This window comes from Strix uralensis, chromosome 3 (assembly GCF_047716275.1).
Source record: "Strix uralensis isolate ZFMK-TIS-50842 chromosome 3, bStrUra1, whole genome shotgun sequence".
In the NCBI taxonomy this organism is placed as follows: domain Eukaryota; kingdom Metazoa; phylum Chordata; class Aves; order Strigiformes; family Strigidae; genus Strix; species Strix uralensis.
The window spans coordinates 65,794,763-65,814,962 of NC_133974.1; the positions used below are offsets into that span (position 1 = coordinate 65,794,763).

General features: G+C 40.9%; 2 protein-coding genes across 2 annotated transcripts in view; both read right to left on the reverse strand.

Annotated features, from left to right (window-relative positions):
* Positions 1 to 865: 865 nt before the first annotated feature.
* On the reverse strand, positions 866 to 7,182 carry IL22RA2 (interleukin 22 receptor subunit alpha 2). The gene is made up of 7 exons (XM_074864783.1): positions 6,942 to 7,182; positions 6,391 to 6,594; positions 5,357 to 5,507; positions 4,338 to 4,516; positions 2,879 to 3,048; positions 2,270 to 2,448; positions 866 to 1,208 (listed from the first exon to the last, which is right to left on the reverse strand). Exons 2-6 carry the CDS (start codon positions 6,482 to 6,484, stop codon positions 2,293 to 2,295), a joined length of 750 nt encoding a protein of 249 aa, XP_074720884.1. The 5' UTR covers positions 6,485 to 6,594; positions 6,942 to 7,182; the 3' UTR covers positions 866 to 1,208; positions 2,270 to 2,292.
* A 7,738-nt stretch (positions 7,183 to 14,920) lies between these two features.
* Positions 14,921 to 20,200, reverse strand: part of IFNGR1 (interferon gamma receptor 1) — a 29,623-nt gene continuing 24,343 nt past the window's right edge. Inside the window, exon 7 of the mRNA XM_074862634.1 lies at positions 14,921 to 20,105. Within this exon, the coding sequence (XP_074718735.1) occupies positions 19,611 to 20,105 (495 nt within the window). The 3' untranslated portion in view covers positions 14,921 to 19,610. The remainder of the gene's footprint in view (positions 20,106 to 20,200) is intronic.

Sequence of the window (20,200 nt, forward strand, 5' to 3'; positions counted from 1 at the left end):
TGAGAAAGAACTTGAATTACTGCAGATGCTGATTTCAGTCTGTGATAACCCACGAGTGGATGAAGTCATCACTGCTGAAATATGACTGGCTATTTCTTAATAGTTTGCCTGGATGGTTTTACTATGGTTATATCCAGTGCAAGATGGGTGATGGGGCAATGCTGAATCTGTCACGGTGCTAGTTACTATACAGAGATTTAATAAGTCCTGTTTCCCAAAGAAACTTACTTAAATTAAGAAATTGTATGATATGGGTGGGGTAAAACAATTGGAAGAAATGAGAGAGAAGCAAAAACGGAAGCATAGTGAACGAAACCTGGTTTTATGGACTAGATACGTGGACACAGCTAGATGCCTGCAAATCTAGTCATTCAAATATATCATGTGTTAGAAGCAGCTAGTGGCAATATTTAATGTGTAATGCTCTTTTTCATTTTGGTGAAGGCAAGACTGACCAGAATTCACTTACTTAAGCACAGCCTCCTCCCAAACACCTACTGCCAGCATCCTCTGATGCTGCTCTCAGTGGTTCTGCCTTCAGGTGAGGTGTTAGTGACAGACCATAGAAAAATGCTTTGGATGATGACATCATTTCATCATTTGCTGTGAAATGGTTGAAATAGAGGTCCTTTCCATATAACTGTCTGTCATTGACTGAAAGCGAGCATCTTTTCTGTTTCAGTTTAAATGAACTCCTGTCTAATCACAAGTTGGTTTCACTATCAGAAATGTTATATTGAGGGCACTATGAAGACATTGTGAGTGTGGGGTATGCTCCTGGACTATAATGTTCTTATTTTAAAGAAAGGACGCTTTTCATCTTCTGTTGCAACCTTTGTTGTAGAAGAAATAAAATATCTGAAACTTCTGTTTTATAAATTCTATTTTAATTCCAAGGCTTAAAATAGAAAATGTCCAGAAACAATCTTAAGGCTATTTTCACAAGTGCTTTTTGCCTTCTTTTTTTAGTCATGTACTGTAATATTTCCTTTCTAAATGCAAATATATACAATTTTAAATTGTAATATAAGACTTACAAAGTATCCTTGACCTTTGTGTAGCATAAAATGATTATGATGAATCAAATCACTGAATGCAGCAAAGGTTAATTTAAAAAGTATCCAAGTATGTATTCCAGACATAGACCACAGATGTTGATTTACTGCTGGATCTGTGATGTGAGGCATCTTCTGCCATTATTCCTGTAACTGGGAAGAGAAAGAGAATTGCTGCTGGAATGCACATTTAAGCTGGATGGTATTCAATTTAATTGAAAATGCAACACATGCCATTTGCCTGCATCCCTCCTGTACCTCTGCAGGCTGTTCAGCAGTCTAGCTCTAACCTGATCTTCCAGCCTTTTACAGTACTGTGAAAGAAAGCAAAAATGCAGGAAAATCACCTAGAAACTGGTTCCCTCCTTAGCCTAAACCCACTGACTAAGTCTCAAGAGGGACTGATGTTATGCATCATATTATGAAGCAGAAGAAAGAAAATCTTTTATAGTTAGGGTACCAAGATGAGAACAGAAGCATAGGTTCAAACTTTGATGCTTTTACAGTTTTCCCCTGTTACCCCTGGAAAGGACCCAAATCTGAGCTTGCTAAGGCCAATGACGCTAAAGTCAACTTTGGCTTAGGTCTTTATACACTCTGTGCCTTGGCACCTGCAAGGCCGGACTGATAGTAAATCTCTCTGCTGGGCATATGATACAAAAAGAGAGTCTAGTGATAGAGGTCATATTTTTCAGACCAGCTAATTGAGCTAACTTTTTGCATTTTGGCCCATGGAAACTTAAGAAATTTGATAACTGATTTATTTTTGAACACATTACACTCGAAGAATGGCCATGAAAAGAGGCTCATTTGAATTAAACACATTAGATAAATCCCCAAATTGCAGGCTTGCAGCAGAATTACATGTTAATAAAGCTGGAGGTCACTCATTTTCCTAGTTAATTATTACTTGACAGTAATAAATGCTGATGAAAGCAATACTGTGTATAACTGTTTAAAGAAAGGGAAGTGTTTCTGAGGACCGTGCCAGCATGCAAATAATGATCCACACCATTCCTTTAATTTCCTTGGCTCCATCATTCTTACCTGGTGTGGAACTAGCTGAGATGATGTAAGAACTATGGCTAATATTGTCATACGGGATGGCAGTTTTTATGCCACACCTTTTTTTCTCCTTTTGGAGAGTATCTGCCTTTGGTGAGGGGATAGCTCTTGACTTTCAGAGTCATCTCCAGTGTCAGCTGGTGACTTACCTGTTGCAGAGGTGCCAGCGCTGTCACTGCAGCATGGTGCATTGCCTGTTGCTGTAGGCACTGCTGCGGTCCAGCATTGGCATGTATGTTTTAGCCACGATGCAGTAGCTGACTCCGGGCCTCAAATCTTCTATTGTAATAACCTTGTCTTTTCCTTCATACACCAGGACTCTGTGTTGCTTCAGACAGAGCAGAGTAAAAACAACTAGTCAAGCACATTGCCCTAGCAAGTGTGTCTGTGAGTAAAGTTCGATAAGAACACAGGATGTAGAGCAGCATGTGGACTTGCACAAATCAATAACATTAATAATTTATTTATGATTTTAAAAGAAAATTCTCCTCCCAAATTCCCCTCTTGTCCCAGCTTTTTAATCTAGGTCTTAGAGTATGAAATACTAAGTTGATGGGAAAGAATAAAGGGAAGAATTAAAACTGAATTAAATCAAATTCAATTCCTGAAAAATAAGCCTACTTTGTTTTCAAATACTTACACAGTCATCAATGGTCTCACAAGCCCAGAAGACTATTTCAACTGTAAACCAAGAATGGTGTGCCCATACTTTCCTGGCTTTTCAATGGTAAAGGCTTCATATTTGAATATGCACTTACCTCATCTAGCAAATTGTTAATTATGAAGACTTGATATAGCAGATCATAATAATTTGTCATTGGTATCTTGCTGCCTCTCTTCCTTTTATAAGGAGAACGTGGAGCCTGGAGCTTTAGCATTATGGATTTGTTGCTACGAACCACAGTTACTGTTGGAGGTCCTATCATAGCTAAGGAAAAAAACCCAAAACTATGAACACAATTATAGTTTATTAATAATGTTTCAGAGAACGCAATTTGAATCCATTCAACAATTTAATGTTCTTGTTACCAGAAATATATTATGCTGTATTTACTGTTAAGGTACCACTTTGTAAATCCTTACTTCTTGGTGGTTATTGCTTGGGACATTTTGGGAGTGACATTTCCTGTGTTTGTAAATCTATCTTTGAGTGAAGCTTTCTGAAATCTCTGAGAGCTGAATGTTGCTGACTGCAGGCTGGTCAATCAGAATGCTTTGGTTCTTTGTCCTGTTTTCCCCCCACTGCCCCCTATATTTATCTGTGTGCTTGGACTGCATAAAACAGCTATTTGAACCATTTCAGTTATGCCAAGGATGCAGCTTCAATCATTACTTTCATTACTTTTTTTGCAATCTGCTTGGTTAAACACAGCTAATGGTTCAAGCTAGTGCCTGTATACCTATGTGTGCAGCCCCAGAGATGTGGGGAGACAGGACAGCAGCTGCCCCATGCATCTCTCCGGGAGGAGGAGGTGGCACAGGGTGAGATAGGCTGTTGCTGCTGCAAGTTACTGCTTTATGTCAAAGATTGTGGTTTCATCTGCACAGGAGGCTAGAGGTAGTTTGCACTTCAGGGCTGTGAAGTGACCTGCACTGACCTTCACAGTTCAATTTTGTATTGACCAGTGAGAGGAAACTGGTTAATTCACAGGGAACTTACTGATAGGTACACTGGTACTGTTCAGTGTTTTAACAGTCCTCCAGTTTCTAACATACTATGGCATTATAATGACTGTACTAACTAAAAGCTATGTGCATGTCCTTTCTAAATACACTGCAGTCAGAAAAACACGTAAATGAGAGAAGAATGGTGGCCACACAGCCCTCAGTTCTCTTCTCACTTTTCCCCCCAAGCAGAGATAATTTGCTTCTTTTCCACTTTGTGTCCAGTCTTTCCATCAGCTTCAAAAACAGCTGAAAATAATTTGTGTAGTTCCACATCTTGAGGAAGAGGTTGAGCTAAAGGAAGCCAGGCACTTCTGCTCCCCTAATTATAGATAAGTGGCTACTTATCCATAATTGGTTGGCATCCAAGTGTGGAGAAAATTGTTTTATCGCAACCCTTCACCTGAAAGCTATTGACTTGCAACTTCTTTTAGTACAGCTTTGTAGCTAGAAAAGGATTACTCATGTTTGCAAATTGTGAACAGAAATGATGTATTCCATGCCACAGGAAATTCAATTCCTTTCTCAGAGATACCATATGTTTGTACTTACTTTCTCGCCAGGGAGTGAATCTGCAGCTGAGGCTCCAGTCGGAATAGACACCGGCTGACGCGGCTTTCACTCTGCCGTAGTAAGGCTCTTGAATGTCAAAGGTCTCATTCGTTAGGTCACAGACATGGTTTTGAATCCCCCAGCAGTCATCTTTGTTTTGCCACGTACTCTGCCCATACCTATGGAGAAAAAGGAGGAAGGATGTAAGCTTTAGCTAGCATCAACTGTATCCATACAGGTTTTTAACCGTCTGTTTTAACTTGGCAAGTGTTACACTGACAAGTGCTCTGCCATGGAAATCAACTCCCTTCAATTTGATGTCAGGGGAGATTGATTTCATGGGCATTTGGGAGTTACAGGTTTCTGTCTTTTCTGAAAGAAACATAAAGCAGAGACATGGGTCACCACCCCTGCAGGAAGCTGGCTCATACTTGCCCCTTGAGAGAAACAGGCAAGCTTTGGCCTAGCCAGTGTGTTAGTGATGGGCAGAATGCTGGGTTCCACCCGCTAATTTCTCAAAGGCAATAGTGATTTCAGATGCTCACCAGGTGTGCCAGTGATGGGAGCGTAGCCCCTCTGAGGACCAGCCCCTAGCACAGCCTCACGTTTGCCATGCAAGGCACCCTGTGGCACTGCCATGGGCAAGGTGGGCCACCAAAATACCTTAAATGTCCTATTGCAGAAGTACCTTGCCCAGCTAGACCTGCTTCAGGCAAGCAGTTGAACCCACTGGCCTCCAGAGGTCCCCTGCAAACTACATTTTTCTGCAACATTATGGTGCAATGAAAACACAGAGCATATCGCTGGAGGAGCTTGTTCCCTGCCTACCTTGGGCTGTTCAGCTGCACCTTGTGGGCTATTGATAAGTGCAGCAATAGCTGAGAGCTGGCAGCTGAGGAGGACGTGGCTGTTCCCCAGGCAGGGGAAGAGTATCCCACGTCACCTGAGAAATCCCTTCGATGTGCCAAGCAGGGATGGGCCCCAGCCTGGCGGGGACGCTGGAGTTCCCCGGTACTTACACTTTATACTGCACAAAGTAGACTGTGTCTCTTGCCTCTCTGGCCCTCCCAGGTTGCCAGTGTAAAGTGCTGTTGAAGTTTAATGAACGAAACTCTACCTTCTGCGGCTTAATCAAATCTTGTAGGTCTCGGTTTTCCAAAACTAAAATTGCTGCAAATAATAAGGAATGATAACATAACATGTTTGTCACAGACGTGCTCCTCCATATTGAAATCAGGGGGTATTGCTACAGCTCATTTGGTTTCATGACTAGCAGACTGCAGGGAAATTAAGTCTCCTGGATCTCATGTTCAAAACTTTCCAAGTCAGTGACCAGATCTAGCAGTTATAGTATCATGAAAAGAACACTTTTATGTGGTTTGGTTCTGATTTTTTTAATTTTCATTTTCCTTAGTGAGTTTACTGCTGTGAAAGATGCCTGATGGACATGCCAGGAAACAAACCCTTTGGATCAATTCACAGAGCCTGCAGTAAGCAGCCCCATCAGTAGTTAAAGTCAAGTGCTCTTTCCTCCACATCTCAGCTTTAACATGCAACCATTATAGCTGTTTTAATTGTTGCTGTGTTTATCAGCTCTTGCCTAATAAAAAATAACCTGAGGTTCACTGCTTTTCCAGTCTGCACTACTGGAAAAAGCTGCCTGACAATATTCAAGATAGTCTGTTTTCAAACTGCGATGGTTACTGATGACAGAATCAGTTAATAACCTCTCTGAGACATTTAGCAATCCTAACATTTTTCTGGGTTTCATGATGACTGCAGCTTTATCCCTGGCATATCACAGAATCATGTAAGACTTGTACTAGTTGAACTGAAACTGGTAATACAGCCATGAATAAATTTAATGGGGAACGTGCTCGTTTTATCTGGATTTCAGAACCTTGAAGGACAAAATAACAGACTAATTTGGAAGTGACTGGACTTTTGAAACCCACCAAAAGATCCAGAGATTTCTTGACTCATCCAGACATTCAATAACAGACCCAGCACCCCCCCTCCCTACATTAGAAAAGAGCAGAAAGCCTTTACTTACTAGTTACCTCATCCTGAAGCAGGTGCATCAGTAAGCAGAGGGAGGAAAGCGTGATCCCCTTCATGCTTAGGAGAGCAGCTCCATGACTGAACATTTCTCTTCCTCTTGGGCATGTCTTATGAGGAAGTAATTGTCAAACACTCTAGAGTTCCCCTTATTTTCAGTGGTTTCCAAAATCCCCGGGTTGGCTTTGGTTTAATTTAGCTGAAAAACATATGAGTTGCTCTAAATTAAACATAAGCAATTGTTCTTACTTGGCAGTCACTCTGGTCTGGTCTCACTTGTGGTCACTCTGAAGTTTGGAACTAATTATGAAGCAAACCAGCATGAAAAAGACCTTTTATTTTTAGGCACCAATTCCCAAATGATGTCTGGCAATATTGCTTTATCCCATAAATTTGTCACACAAGCTTACTTGCTTGCCATCTAAGATCGATCGATCGATCGATCGATCGATCTATCTATCTATCTATCTATGTATTTTTCAGCTTATTAGTTGCTTGAAACTGAAGAACACAAGAAATTTTGCTGCAAACACATAAAATACTCACCCATGTGATTTCATCTGATTTGGTGGCCTGTCTTTGGGTTGAACACAAGTGGACAGTTTGTATGTTTGTTCACGGCAGGACATCATCTAAGGATATATCATTGGAGGAACAAGGAGCCACAAAATCACTGCCAGCTGTGTTGCTGGGCAGCGCATCCACGCCATGCTGGTTGCTGGAGGGATGCTGGGAGGCAGGGGCAGCCTCAGCACTGCCAGCCTCCGGGCAGGGCACAGGGAGGCAAGCCCAGCCCATCGGGTCAAAGTGCTACTCTGTTGGACTTTCAGACTGCCAGGAGTCACTGGTGCGGGTGTGCCACTACGCTGTCTGCACAGATATTGGTGTTTGTCCCCTGAATCCTGCCTTTCCAATATGTGCATTCCTGTGAGCCTGACCCCAGGGCTGGGGATGACAGGGGTCCCTGGTGAAAGTGATCTCGCTTTGTGTTTGTAAATGCTTTAATGCCAGGTGCGTGCCTGCCCAGTGGTAGCCAGATTTCAGGCTTCTGCGACCTGTGGAAAGTTCAGCTGAGTCCGTCGTTCATGGTGAGCATGGTGTCACTGATGACAAACTGTGGTGCCGCTGGAGGCAGCTGGGAGCCTGCTGGCCCTCCTGCCCAGCCTTGGCCCTCACTCTTCCCTTCCCAAAAGCTCCCCAGTGCTGACATCCACATGAACTTCGCTGCTCATGCACCAGCGCATCCCAGCAAATGTCAGGATGCATTCTCCTTTTGCTAGCTCGTGTTGACAAGCAAGAAGAGAAAACCCAAATTTTGCATGACATAGCACAGCACTACATAACGACGCACACTGAAGAAATAACAGATGTGAAGACTACCTGTCTGCAGAAAAAAAAATTTGCCTAACAGTCATCTTTACTTTTGGAAAAGGTGGAAGCAAAACACCTGCCAGGTCAAAAAAGGGCAAGTTCTGGTTCAAATGAAGGTATTTTTTCATTTAAAGGCAACCAGTTTTACTCAGCAAACTGGACAGAAGCTGGCCTCAGTCAGACTCATGGGCACAGGCTCTCAGTTCAGCTGATCACTTCTACCTCATTATCCAAGCATCAAACCCGCAACCAATCTATTAAAACACTAGATGTGTAGCTTTGAATTATTAACTAGTTAACCCAGTTAAGGGAATTAAAGAACTGAGAAGAAATGCAGAAGGAAAAAACAATCCCAAAATGGAGGTAGATGGCAGAAAGGTTACCCTGCCACCACCAGCTGGGAATTTTTTATCTATCCATTTCCCAAACACATTTTCAAAATCCAATGACCTTTAAGTAGTTCCCCACACCAAATGCAATTAGTATTTCATCATGTTATATGAGCTCAAGTGCGGGAATAGGGAACTTTTATAAACGAATCACCAGACTGAAATGTCATCAAAGTTTAGTCACAGGTTGTGTATTTGCTTACTTGAATTGACCAACACACCTTCCCGTACCCCACGTAACAGCGCATTGCCGGGAGCTGAATCCTGGAGCTTTGCCAAAATTGCTTTTGATGGTAGTTCTTCCTATGAATGCAGAGCCGACGGTCAGCCCACCTGGCACCCGCAGGGCTTTGCTCAGAAAAGGCTGCTCTGCGGTGTGGTGAAACAAGGAAAGAAATGCCTATCCCATGGAAAAACTTGGGGTTTCCTGCACGCTGCACTCTGGTAGCGCTTTATCCGCAATTGGGCTTGGGACTCTGAAGTAATTGGTAACTCTTCACATAAATTTTGTGATTATTGAAACAGCTGCTGGTAATCCCCAGGTTATTAGCATCCATAACATTGTCCTACTCATCAACTTCAGTCATGTTTCTTCAGTGCTTTGTGTGACAAAAATAGCTACAGTCAAATACCAGCTACACACACACATATACAGACATGTACATACATACATGTGTTGAGTTTCATAGAATACATGTATAGTACATTCAAAAATGTACAAAATTGAAAAACACCATAGGATGACATGCACTGCAATGCTATTTAAAATATGAATGAGAACTTTTAAAAAACAATGTGGTTTAAGAGTACTCTGATCAGTACTTTATGAAGAAATGGAAAATGAAAATGTATTACTTTCCCAGCAGAGTTCACGTAAGTAGTTATGCTACTAGCTCATCCTAGCTTATACTGAAGCATCTTTTTGTTTTAAACCTTTGTGAAAGAGCTGTACTGATATTTCTGTGAACAGATGTAGAACTGTGGGCATGAGAATTTTTTTCAATCCTGGAATAAAAACCTATCTGAATGCTGGGTAAACAGATTTCTTTCTCCTGAGGACTGGATATTGCTACTCAGAGGTAAAGTCAAGCACATTCTTGCTGGAAGCTGCCTGACTCATCCAATCTGATAGCACCACTAGGTTGGTTTTGTTGGGTTTTTTTTCTTTTTCCTTGAATGAGTTGTTTCCTGTCTGTAAGAGGAGAAAATTTAACCCTGGAACTGCTTTTGCAGCAGCACCTTTGGCTTTTCAGATGCGAGTCTCTGATATGTGCGGTGGATGTGAGGGTGGATTTTGCTTACATGCCTAGATGAGGGTACAGGAAGATGAAGGAAGAGGAGAAACTCCCAAAGCATAGAGAATACTTCTACTAACTGGCAGAGGCCAGACAAGTCTCTCATGTGTGGCATTTCACTGACAAAAACTGACAATAAAAATGAGTAGTTCAGATTTTTCTGGACCTAAAGACCATTTTCAATTGGAGCCGTAGTTTTCAGTCTTATACTCTTCTAAGAGGCCAGCCTGGACTTACAGAAAAAACTGTCTTGGGAGGGGGCTCTGGAGCTCATCCAGTCCAGAGCAGGGCTAATGGCAGTTTTATCCCACACTTAACCACTTTCAGTGTGAGTTTTTCCCCCATATATCTAAGTGGGATTCCCCCACTGCAATTTATGACAGCTGCTTTTTGTGTTTTGATTGGGGCCCTCAGAGAAAAATCTTTTCTCCAAATGTTTATATAGTTGGCAACTGCAATTAGATCCCCTTCCCAGCCATTGCCTCTCCCAGCTGAGGGGACCTAGGTCTCTCAGCCTCTTCTGGTGTGTCATGTGCAGCAGGGCAGCCCTTCACCAGCTCAGTGGGGACTGCGAAAATGAATCACCACACACACACACACCAAAAAAAAAGAAAAAAAAAAAAAAAGGAAAACCCCACGGTCATGCAGGAGGGACTTTTTGGATTTTTTTTCCCTGCCCTTCAGGGAAGAGGCATTGCATCACACAGGCTCTGACAGAGAAGTTTGAAGAAGCAAGGCTGACTTACACTGCACTGTGTGTACCTTCACTGCTTCCTGTCTACAGGTATGAACTGTTCAACTCTTACTGTTAAAGGGCTTAGACCAACATTTTAAAGACTACAGTTAGAAATTCCCAATGCTGTAGCTGCACCTCAATAGTGAGGCATTTGAACATACTAAAGATTAAGACCTGCTGAAGGCTCACAGTGTAGCAAGTAATTATTTGAACATACAATATCTATTTAATGATGTGCAAGACACAATTGCACCAGAAAGTTAGTAAACAACACTAATGTTCATCAGGAACTGTAGGTAATAGCAAACCCCAAAATAGCTCAAAGCCTTTTATTTAAATCACAGGTTTCCTTAAAATTGTCAGTTTTTCCCATTTGCAAAGCTATATGATTTTTGTTTTTCTGCCACTAAGGAGTACTGTAGCTTGTTTAAGCCCATTGAGAAAAGACCCACTTTTCTTTAGGTTGTGAGTCCCTCACCAAATCATCTACAAACAAAAACCCACCAGCTTGGAGACACGAATTAATATTCCATAGTTTGTTGGTTTTGCTTAGGTAATCTTAATAGTATAGGAAGGGTGCCAGGTGATCACTTAGCCAACAGAAACCACAGGTAAACCTAGAGAGGTACAACACAAACATCGCTCATGCTTTCTTGGTCCATCTACTAAAGTAAAGAAAGGAAGGCTCAAAGCCTGGTAGTGCCGATGGTTGCTCTCTTGGATACACCGCCACTAGGAGTAGCTGAGGTAATACCTGAAATATTACCGATGTGAGTAGGGTATGACCCATGCATTCATTTTTTTGTAGGCGGTCGTTGGAAGTCTCTGTGCCTGATCACCGAAGCCCTGCCAAGACCACAGACTACACTGGGCTGACTCACCACACAGTGCGAGAAGGGCAAGAGGTTGGCAGGCATGCATTGGAGGAGAAGACAAAAGGAACTGGGATGCCTGCCTCCATGTCTGTAATCAAGGCTTGGGCTGCAGAAGGAGCGAATGCTTCTGGTAGCTACTTTGGGCACTAAAACCTGGAAAGATGCAAGCTCCAGGGGTTTCCTGGCCAAGGAAAAAAAAGAAAAAGATGAAAAAAACAAACTAAAACTGCCTATCACTCATCTCTTCTGCAAGTGGAAGCTTGTAAGCATCACACTTCCCAGCCTGTGGCTCAGTTCTGTGGTCGTCTCAATATCTCTGCATCATCCAAGGAGTGCAAACTCTAGAACGGGACTCTACTCTAACAAGAACCTTCACCACCACCTTCTCCAAATTACTATTGAATTTGTAAACATACTGTAATTTTATGAGCCTTTTTTTTAATATACTGTCTGAGATCTGGTGCGGATACAGTCTCCTGGCATTCGGGAATCAGCATGCTGAGCTTTTCAGAACAGAATCCTCCACTCTCAGCATAACTGGTTTTCACACTTCTCAGAGGTGTTAGTTTCGAGTTTATCGCAATGTGACCATTTAACCAGAAAATTTAGATCACCCTGTGATACTTATTTGCCACAAAGTTTTGTTCCATATTCTTTTTCTTACAGGAAGTGAAATTTGTTGTATCTCAAATAAAATTGCTAGTTTTGGCGCACACCCTGGAAGCAGTTGATAAAGTAGTTCTTAGTAATTAATCACCCAAATTCACAGTGTTTTGTTCCAATTTCTATTCAGATTTGTCGGGATGGGGGAACAGGTACTATACTAGTGCCAGATGTAAGGCCAGACTGATTCCTGGGACAAGCCTACATGGAAGAAGAGACCGAGGAATGGTAAAGGTGCTCTCTGCCTCCTTGCCTCCACCACCCTCTAGCCATTCATGCAAGTTTTTGCAACCCGTTCTAACCTGTTATAATTTCTCACATTTAATCACATTTGCAGCAGGTTGCAATCATGGCTGTTGTTGTCACAGGCCTAAACTCTACCAAATCTGGTAGCAGAAAGCACACACCAGTACATACAGTTCCTGTTTTCTGGGATGGGACTGCACATGCCCCCCCCCCCCCCCCCTTCCTATAATTAACCAAGCTGCTATTAACTTGCAAAAAACCTAAACCACTCAAAACCCCAAAACATAACACAAACCAGTCAAACCCAGAAAGAAAAGACAGTATATTAGATTTTTTATTCTTCTCACTCTGTATTTTCAATCTGAAAGAATTCTATATACTCTTTGTGGGAAGGTATTTTTGAAGGGACATGAGTTGTTTAAGCAACCTTTCTGAGTCTGTACTACTCAAGAGATGTCAGACAGGAAAAAGCTTGATCAGACAGGGCATTGCTTACTGCTCTACTGCACATGTTACAAGTATTTGACAACTGCAGGATTACTTTTGCAGAACACGTAGTGAGCTGGCTGGCAGAACAACCTGGTTTTCCTGCTCATCATTTGCTCTGCAAATAAAACTTCTGCCCCGAAATAAATGAAAAATTAGTTTTCAGCCTGATCAGCTACCTTGCTGCTGTCCAGTTACACAAATGGACAAGTTGGAAAACATGAGTGTGTTCAAATTCGATAAAAAATGCCAAAACCTCAGGAAAGAAAACTGGTTTGAGTAATTCATTCATAACAGGTTAATCAAAAACCTAATCCATTACTAAAACTCAGAGTCTGTGCTATAAATTTAAATGTAGTAATTACCCATGCTTTGCTGGGTAAAAAACTGGCTGGAGGGCCGGGCCCAAAGAGTTGTGGTGAACGGAGTTAAATCCAGTTGGTGGCCGATCACGAGTGGTGTCCCCGCGGGCTCGGTTTTGGGGCCACTCCTGTTTAACATCTTTATTGATGATCTAGACGAGGGGATCGAGTGCACCCTCAGTAAGTTTGCAGATGACACCAAGTTGGGTGGGAGTGTTGATCAGCTCGAGGGTAGGGAGGCTCTGCAGAGAGATCTGGACAGGCTGGAGCGATGGGCTAAGGCCAACTGTAGGAGTTTCAATAAGGCCAAATGCCGGGTGCTGCACTTGGGCCACAACAACCCCCAGCAGCGCTACAGGCTTGGGGAGGAGTGGCTGGAGAGCTGCCAGTCAGAGAGGGACCTGGGGGTGTTGATTGACAGCCGGCTGAACATGAGCCAGCAGTGTGCCCAGGTGGCCAAGAAGGCCAATGGCATCCTGGCTTGTATCAGAAATAGCGTGGCCAGCAGGGACAGGGAAGTGATCTTGCCCCTGTACTCGGCACTGGTGAGGCTGCACCTCGATTACTGTGTTCAGTTTTGGGCCCCTCACTACAAAAAGGACATTGAATTACTCGAGTGTGTCCAGAGAAGGACAACGAAGCTGGTGAAGGGTCTGGAGCACAGGTCGTACGAGGAGCGGCTGAGGGAACTGGGGTTGTTTAGTCTGGAGAAGAGGAGGCTGAGGGGAGACCTCATCGTCCTCTACAGCTACCTGAAAGGAGGTTGCAGAGAACTGGGGATGAGCCTCTTTAACCAAGTAACAAGTGATAGGACAAGAGGTAATGGCCTCAAGTTGCGCCAGGGAAGGCTTAGACTGGATATTAGGAAGTATTTCTTTACAGAACGGGTTGTTAGGCATTGGAATGGGCTGCCCAGGGAGGTGGTGGAGTCCCCATCCCTGGAGGTGTTTAAGAGTCGTGTTGACATAGCGCTGAGGGATCTGGTGTAGTTGGGATCTGTCAGTGTTAGGTTAATGGTTGGACTAGATGATCTTCAAGGTCTTTTCCAACCTAGATGATTCTGTGAATTAATGCAGACATGTTATAAATTCAAGTTTCTCCATTTGTTCTGACTCTGTTCAATCTGCACAGCCATTTCTAAGAGAATCTGAATTCTTAAGGTATGACTGTTCTTACCAGAACCAGCCCAGAGATGGCACTACTCAATCTTAAGAAGTTACTTGGAAGGAGTAAATGTGTTGATCATGAGTAGAAAATGTTTTTAAATTGCACATTCTAGATTTGACAGCCAAGTGAAATCAAAAGTCTTCTAACAGAAGCCTACATTCTTTTGGGTAAATTAACATGACACCTGAAAACAAATAGTTGATTTCCAAGATGCATGTAAGAATGTACATGCTCACTATTAAGAAATAAACATCAATAAATAAGACTTTTGTGATCATTTAAACTTGAAATAAAGTGATCAGTAAGAGTTCCAAGGAAGCCCAGCTTTCCTTGCTCTGTAGCAATTAATCCATTCAAATGGTGTGACCATTTAATCCTTGTTCATAATTTTTAAACAGAATATAAGGAGAGTCCCCAGGCTAAAGCAACTGGATCAGGCTGCATCAATAGCATCACAGCAAAAAGAAATTGCAAAGCCGATGATGTAGCCAGAATCAGTGGATCAAAGAGCTCCTATGTGTCAGCCCTAACCCCTCTCCAAGATCAACTACTGGCGTACAGCAAGGGCAGCACCTCATATCTGTACAGGAGAGAGACCTTTCAAAACAAATGGATGTAAATCATGTCCTCAAGGTCAGACTTCCACTGCTGCCTGGAGTAAGTGGTTATTTCACCCAAAGGATCTCTCAACAAGTAAGAAATTACGTTTAAAACCAATTCTTCTACATGCTAATGTACCTGGTATGTAGAGTACAGTAACTGGCTACATACACACCACACATACATGCTATACATATCTCCCACAATCTGCTTTCTATTCATTTTCAATAATGCTCAAGCATACACTACATACATAACACAAACTGAGCAACCTTCAAAAGCGCATTTAGTCTTCAGTACAAAAGCTAACAGTAAGAAAAAGGCAAGCACACACATTTGTCTTCTGAGACTTTTTTAATTCAGTGTAAAAACATTTGAAATTTACAGTATTTACAAGTAGTTCAGTTACAAATTTCAGACAAGAACCAAAGTATGTTCAGCAGGCTCACTGTGGATGTTTCTGAAATGGGGAAGACTTATTAAACATTAGAAAATACTTTCTAGGGGTAACAAACTCCTAGAATAAATTGCCTGATGGGGTTGTGGAGTCTAAACATGCGCAGGACAAGCGATGCAGTTCTGGGGAGAAAAATGAACCACAGACCCCTGGAGGTCCCACCTAGGCCAATGATTTCAACCACTTAGAGAACAGAAAGTGTATTAATATACAAAGGCTTCATAGTTAAAAGGACTGATTTTTAAAAAAAAACCCACCACACTAAAGAAATCTATGCAGGTCACTCATTTTGCACTTGGTGTTTGGTTTGTTGTTTTGTTTTTTTTTAAGATATGCTGAAATGATTCATTTGAACTAAGTATAATAGCTCTTATTTATTAGTACTATACTGTTTACATGGCACCACTTCAGAGCAACTGGTTATTTCTAGCATTGAGAAAAACAGCTCTTCTCATGACTACATACAAATATGCGTGTCTGTTCTAAGCAACTGGGACACTACAAGATGTCTTGTTTCCACAGATGTCAGCAGATTTGACAAGAGTAATTTTTTTAAACTGCATTATTGATTCGTGTGGAAAAAGCATAAGGCAGAACATTTGATGCTTCTGTGCCACCAGTATTACCACAATACAGGTTAACTGCAGATCTGATAATAAAAAGTGACAATGTCCACGCAAAAATGAGAACTAAAGAAGTTCTTAGAAATGTTGTCAGGTATTAGGCCAAAGTTTTGTGATGCAATTTTTCTCACACCGGATATAATGTTCTAGAGTCTTACATTCCATCAACTCCCAAATCATCTGTAGGAGACAGGAAGGGAGGAATGCTGAGCAGCCCTGACGAGTAAAAATCACCTGAAACATCCTGAAGTGGTGAAACCTTCTACATGTGACATGATGGATAGCTGATATGTCTGTAAAAGGCATGAATATTAAATGATTCTGAACCTGTTAGGCACTTTGATATCCTGTGTCAAGGTGCTATGCATGAATATCCAGAAGCTTATGCAAACTACTTCATCACAAGAATATTATTAATTTAAATTCATTTAGTAGTTAAGCGAAAATGCATAGATAAATACTACCTGACAGCTTTCAAGCCACGTGGCTCAGATATTTGGTACTACAGAACTGCAAAAGCAAGGCTAACTAGCTGTAGCTGGAAAGGCATTTCCATGTACCCTGTCCCAAGAATTCCTCACATTGCAGGCTGCTGGGACTGTATCCTAGCAGAAATACCATCATGCACTTGCCCTGTTTTTAGGCTCTCTCATATCACTATTAGCAACTGCTGGAAACAAGACTGGGGGAAATAGAGCTTACTGACCCAGGGAACACATTCTTGTCTCACTGTGGCCTCACATTTGCAGCTTGTCACAGCTCATAAAAGAATCTGGTACTTTGTGCACCCTTAAAATCTTTATTTCACAATTATAAAACCTGCAAGTTTGTCCTGAGCAATTTAAACATCTAAACCTATTGGCTACTTGTTAAGTACACAGCACAGAGAAGACATACCTGCAGGGAGGGTGATAATTCAGTGGCCTTTATAATTACAGTTCCGAAATTTTAATTAAAAAATACATTTAACCTTGTGATAGTTACAAAAAGAGGTCAGTTGTGCACATATATATATGTTGTATATCACAAAGCACTCATACTCCTGTGCTTGATGTTCAGCTTACAGAGTAACAGTGCCTTTTCATCGTATGTAACTACCCACAATGTCAAATTTTTCCTATATGCTCATGATGTATTTGTGTTGTTTCTCATCAGTCTTAACCTCCTTGTCCTTAATTATATCCTAGCACCTGGCTGGTCCGTTTTACTCACATAGGACTACATGTGACTTTAAAGATTTGGGACAATGTAGTAGCACTGCAGGGGGAAGAGAAAAGAACCTGAGACAGTCACTTCCTTTTAAAATACATCTCTCTGCCCTCACACAGGCAAAACCTCATTCTTCTTCCAGTGTGGCAGGAAGGAAAACCTTTCAGAACAGAAAACACATCTCTTATGTTCACACAAATCTAAAAGGCCTAGTCTTAGTTAATTATTTTCCTAACATGGCCAGGGTTTCACCACACACGGTTAAGAACGTAAATCTAAGATTTCCAAGAAATTACATATTTCTGACAGAACAGTTCTGAGGCAGATATACCAAATGGAATGACTACTGTGGCTAATTCCCGATCTTCTTGGAGAACAGCAACATTTTTTTTTGGACAAAAGTGACAGAAGGAAAACAAGCTACCAATTGCAAGAAGATTAAATACTCTGAGCAGTGGCAAAGATGATACTCAGCGAATTGTCTGATCAGAAACATCTTCCCAAAAAACAAGCTAATCTCACAGTTTCTAACGCCCTATTTCTCCCTTCTGGGCAGGTGTTTAACTTAAACACCTGACATTTATAAAGTCCTGAGGTATTTGCTGCAGTTCATATTTATTAACAAACCTATAAAACCTGAAAGAAATTACACCAACTTCAAGCTCTGCACAAGACACAGCTGCTCATCTCCTTAGCAGACTACTACTTTAGACTATTAAAAGCATGCTTCAGTGGTGATCCATATTATTAACTGAAAAGTCAGTTTAGTTGAAGTTTCATGTGTAAGTTAATTCTGATTTTCAAAGCCTTCTTGTAACACCAAGAGTTATTTTCTGTACTTCTGCAGTGGAGATATCTACACACTTATGGATCCTAAGCAGTAAGTCACCAGCATTGCATTCTAGGAGCTCAACCCAGAACATGGCATTGTACAAGTTACTATGGGGTCTCACTACTTTTGAACATAATGCAGAAGCAAATCAAAGCCAGCTAAACACATACTGAAATCTTTCTAGTTGGACTTTCAATTACACCATTAACTACAAAATTCACCTGTGTGATTTGGCTTTTCCTAAAATTATCAAAACCCTGCCAGAAGATCTGTTATCTTCCCGTGAGTAGAGAAGGGAAAAATAGCTATTGTATTTAAATCTCTGGGAATTTATGGTTAATATCATATCTGCAGGAATGGAAGCACTCCAGAAAATGCTGCATAAACTAACTTTATCTCAGGAATACTCACACCACTGAGAAACATAAGGACAGAAGTACTGTGATACTGGTTTTCTTTTAAAACCACCTGCTATAACATGCAAACATTTCTGATAATCCTAAAAAAAAAAATCTTTTAAAACAAAGACATACTCTTGTATAACTGCACCACTAAAACATCCTTTTTTCTGAACTAAGCTTCATTAAGAATGATTGTAAAAATTTCCTACAAACAGAAAATACCCATCAAATTTTGACTAAAGGAAAATAACTGATTGCAGGCATTAGACTCAAAAGTTTTTAAATGTAAAAAAATTCTCATCCTTCAGTTTTCAGAACTACAATCTCATGCTACAAAATTCAGAGGGCTGTCAGATAACTAAACACACTACTTTACTATTGTCTTAAGATGTATTTTTAGAGGGAGGTAATTTGGTGTAGTTCCCGAGTTATGTCATAAAAAGGGGAAAAATGGTATTCATTTTCAACCTGCTAGAAAACATGTTTGGAGGAAGTCCTGTTTATTTCTAGTAAAAAAAAAAAATCATATTGTTCTAAGCATTAGGATAAAAACACTCTGGAGAAAAAACAGGCTTTTGAATATTGAAAACATTTTCTACAGTATTTGTGCAACCACCTATTACTTTTTTTTTTGCCCAATGCTGATGAGCCAGCACGCTAATACAGAAATTATCCAGAATGTGACATGGTTACACAATATATCTAGGTGATCCAAAAGGATGCAGCTATATGCAGGTAAAGCACTTTTAAAAATAGCTTTTTTAGCCACAGAATTTATGTTACAAAGGAGTTCTATGGTTTACTTACCGAAATGTACAAAGTAATGGTCCTGGAAATACATACTTCTTGGAAATACCTACATTTCCAATACATGCAGTTAATACATACAGGAAATACATACAGTTGCAGAAAAAGACTACAAAGAACTGGTTCTTGGCTATGGAATCAAATTCTTAAGATATACAGGAAAAGGTCATAGCCATATTCTTACTTAAAAGAAATAGTAACATTTCATTTAATACAACAATACTCTTGAAGAGAAAAAGCAAGAGAATACCTCCAATAAAGGCAAAACCTCTCAAATATTTCTTGCAAGTCAAGGACTTCTTAAGCATTATGTTAATCAAATTAATTTTGAAAAGGATTTGAAACATAAGCGAGTAATGATACAGCTGCTGTTTTATACTCCTTCATGAAGTCTGTTTTCCATTGAGTACTGTTAAAAAACCAGAGCAGTATTTCAAATAGGAAGCAGTGAGTTATGTCATATACACAACCACTTCTAAAAGTGGTTATTATGAAATTTCCCCCTGCTTTTTATGCTGTTCTCAGGCACTACTTTCAGTCCCATTTCAGGATCACACTGTACTAAGTTGTGTACTAGTTACTTTGGTTGGATCAGAGCAAGTACAACTTGTAGACGCTCCTAATATAACCTTGACTCCATAATCTTCAATAATGCTGTTCTTCCTGAGTTCTGGTTAAATATGTCATCTATCTTGGTTAGTCAGTGGGCCTGTAAGCAATCACAGGCTGTTCTTCACCAACATCTATCAACATATCTAATGGAACATGAGGCTTGTCATAGCCAGAAAACTTGACACAGCTGCTTGGAAGGACTGTTTGTTGTATTTCTGTGGCAGAAACCTCTAGACCTGCAGAGTTATTGCATATATCCATTTGGCTACTGTCAGAAATGAAGTAACTCTCTCTCACTTTGCTATTCTGTTCATCATCAGAAGATACCTCCTCTGTGCTTTCCTTCACAGATATCTCTTCTGCTTTGGCCGGTGCCTCTAACAGAGGAACAGAAGATGGTCTTTCACTGGAATTCTCAGGACTAACAGTTTCTTCTTTTGGCTCTACCTCCAGTGAGGTTACTTCTTCATTCCCTGCCAATGCTGACTGGTCTGACGTAACGCTTATTACAGACACATATTTTGATTCCGATTTTGATTCTAGAATGTTGTCCGTGTTCAGGTTTCTTATCACGCTGACCTTAAATGGAAAAAAAACAAAATCACTTTTAGTTCCACATAATCTACTGATTTATTGGCTTTATCTACTGTCAAAGTTTAGAGGTTAAAAAAAAC

Coding starts and splice junctions, on each gene's coding strand:
- IL22RA2 (XM_074864783.1), bottom strand. CDS start 6,484: ATGTTCAGTCATGGAGCTGCTCTCCTAAGCATGAAGGGGATCACGCTT. Junction 5,508..6,390: donor GCTTCAGGATGAGGTAACTA/GTAAGTAAAGGC, acceptor TATTATTTGCAG/CAATTTTAGTTTTGGAAAAC. Junction 3,049..4,337: donor ATTCACTCCCTGGCGAGAAA/GTAAGTACAAAC, acceptor TTTTTTCCTTAG/CTATGATAGGACCTCCAACA.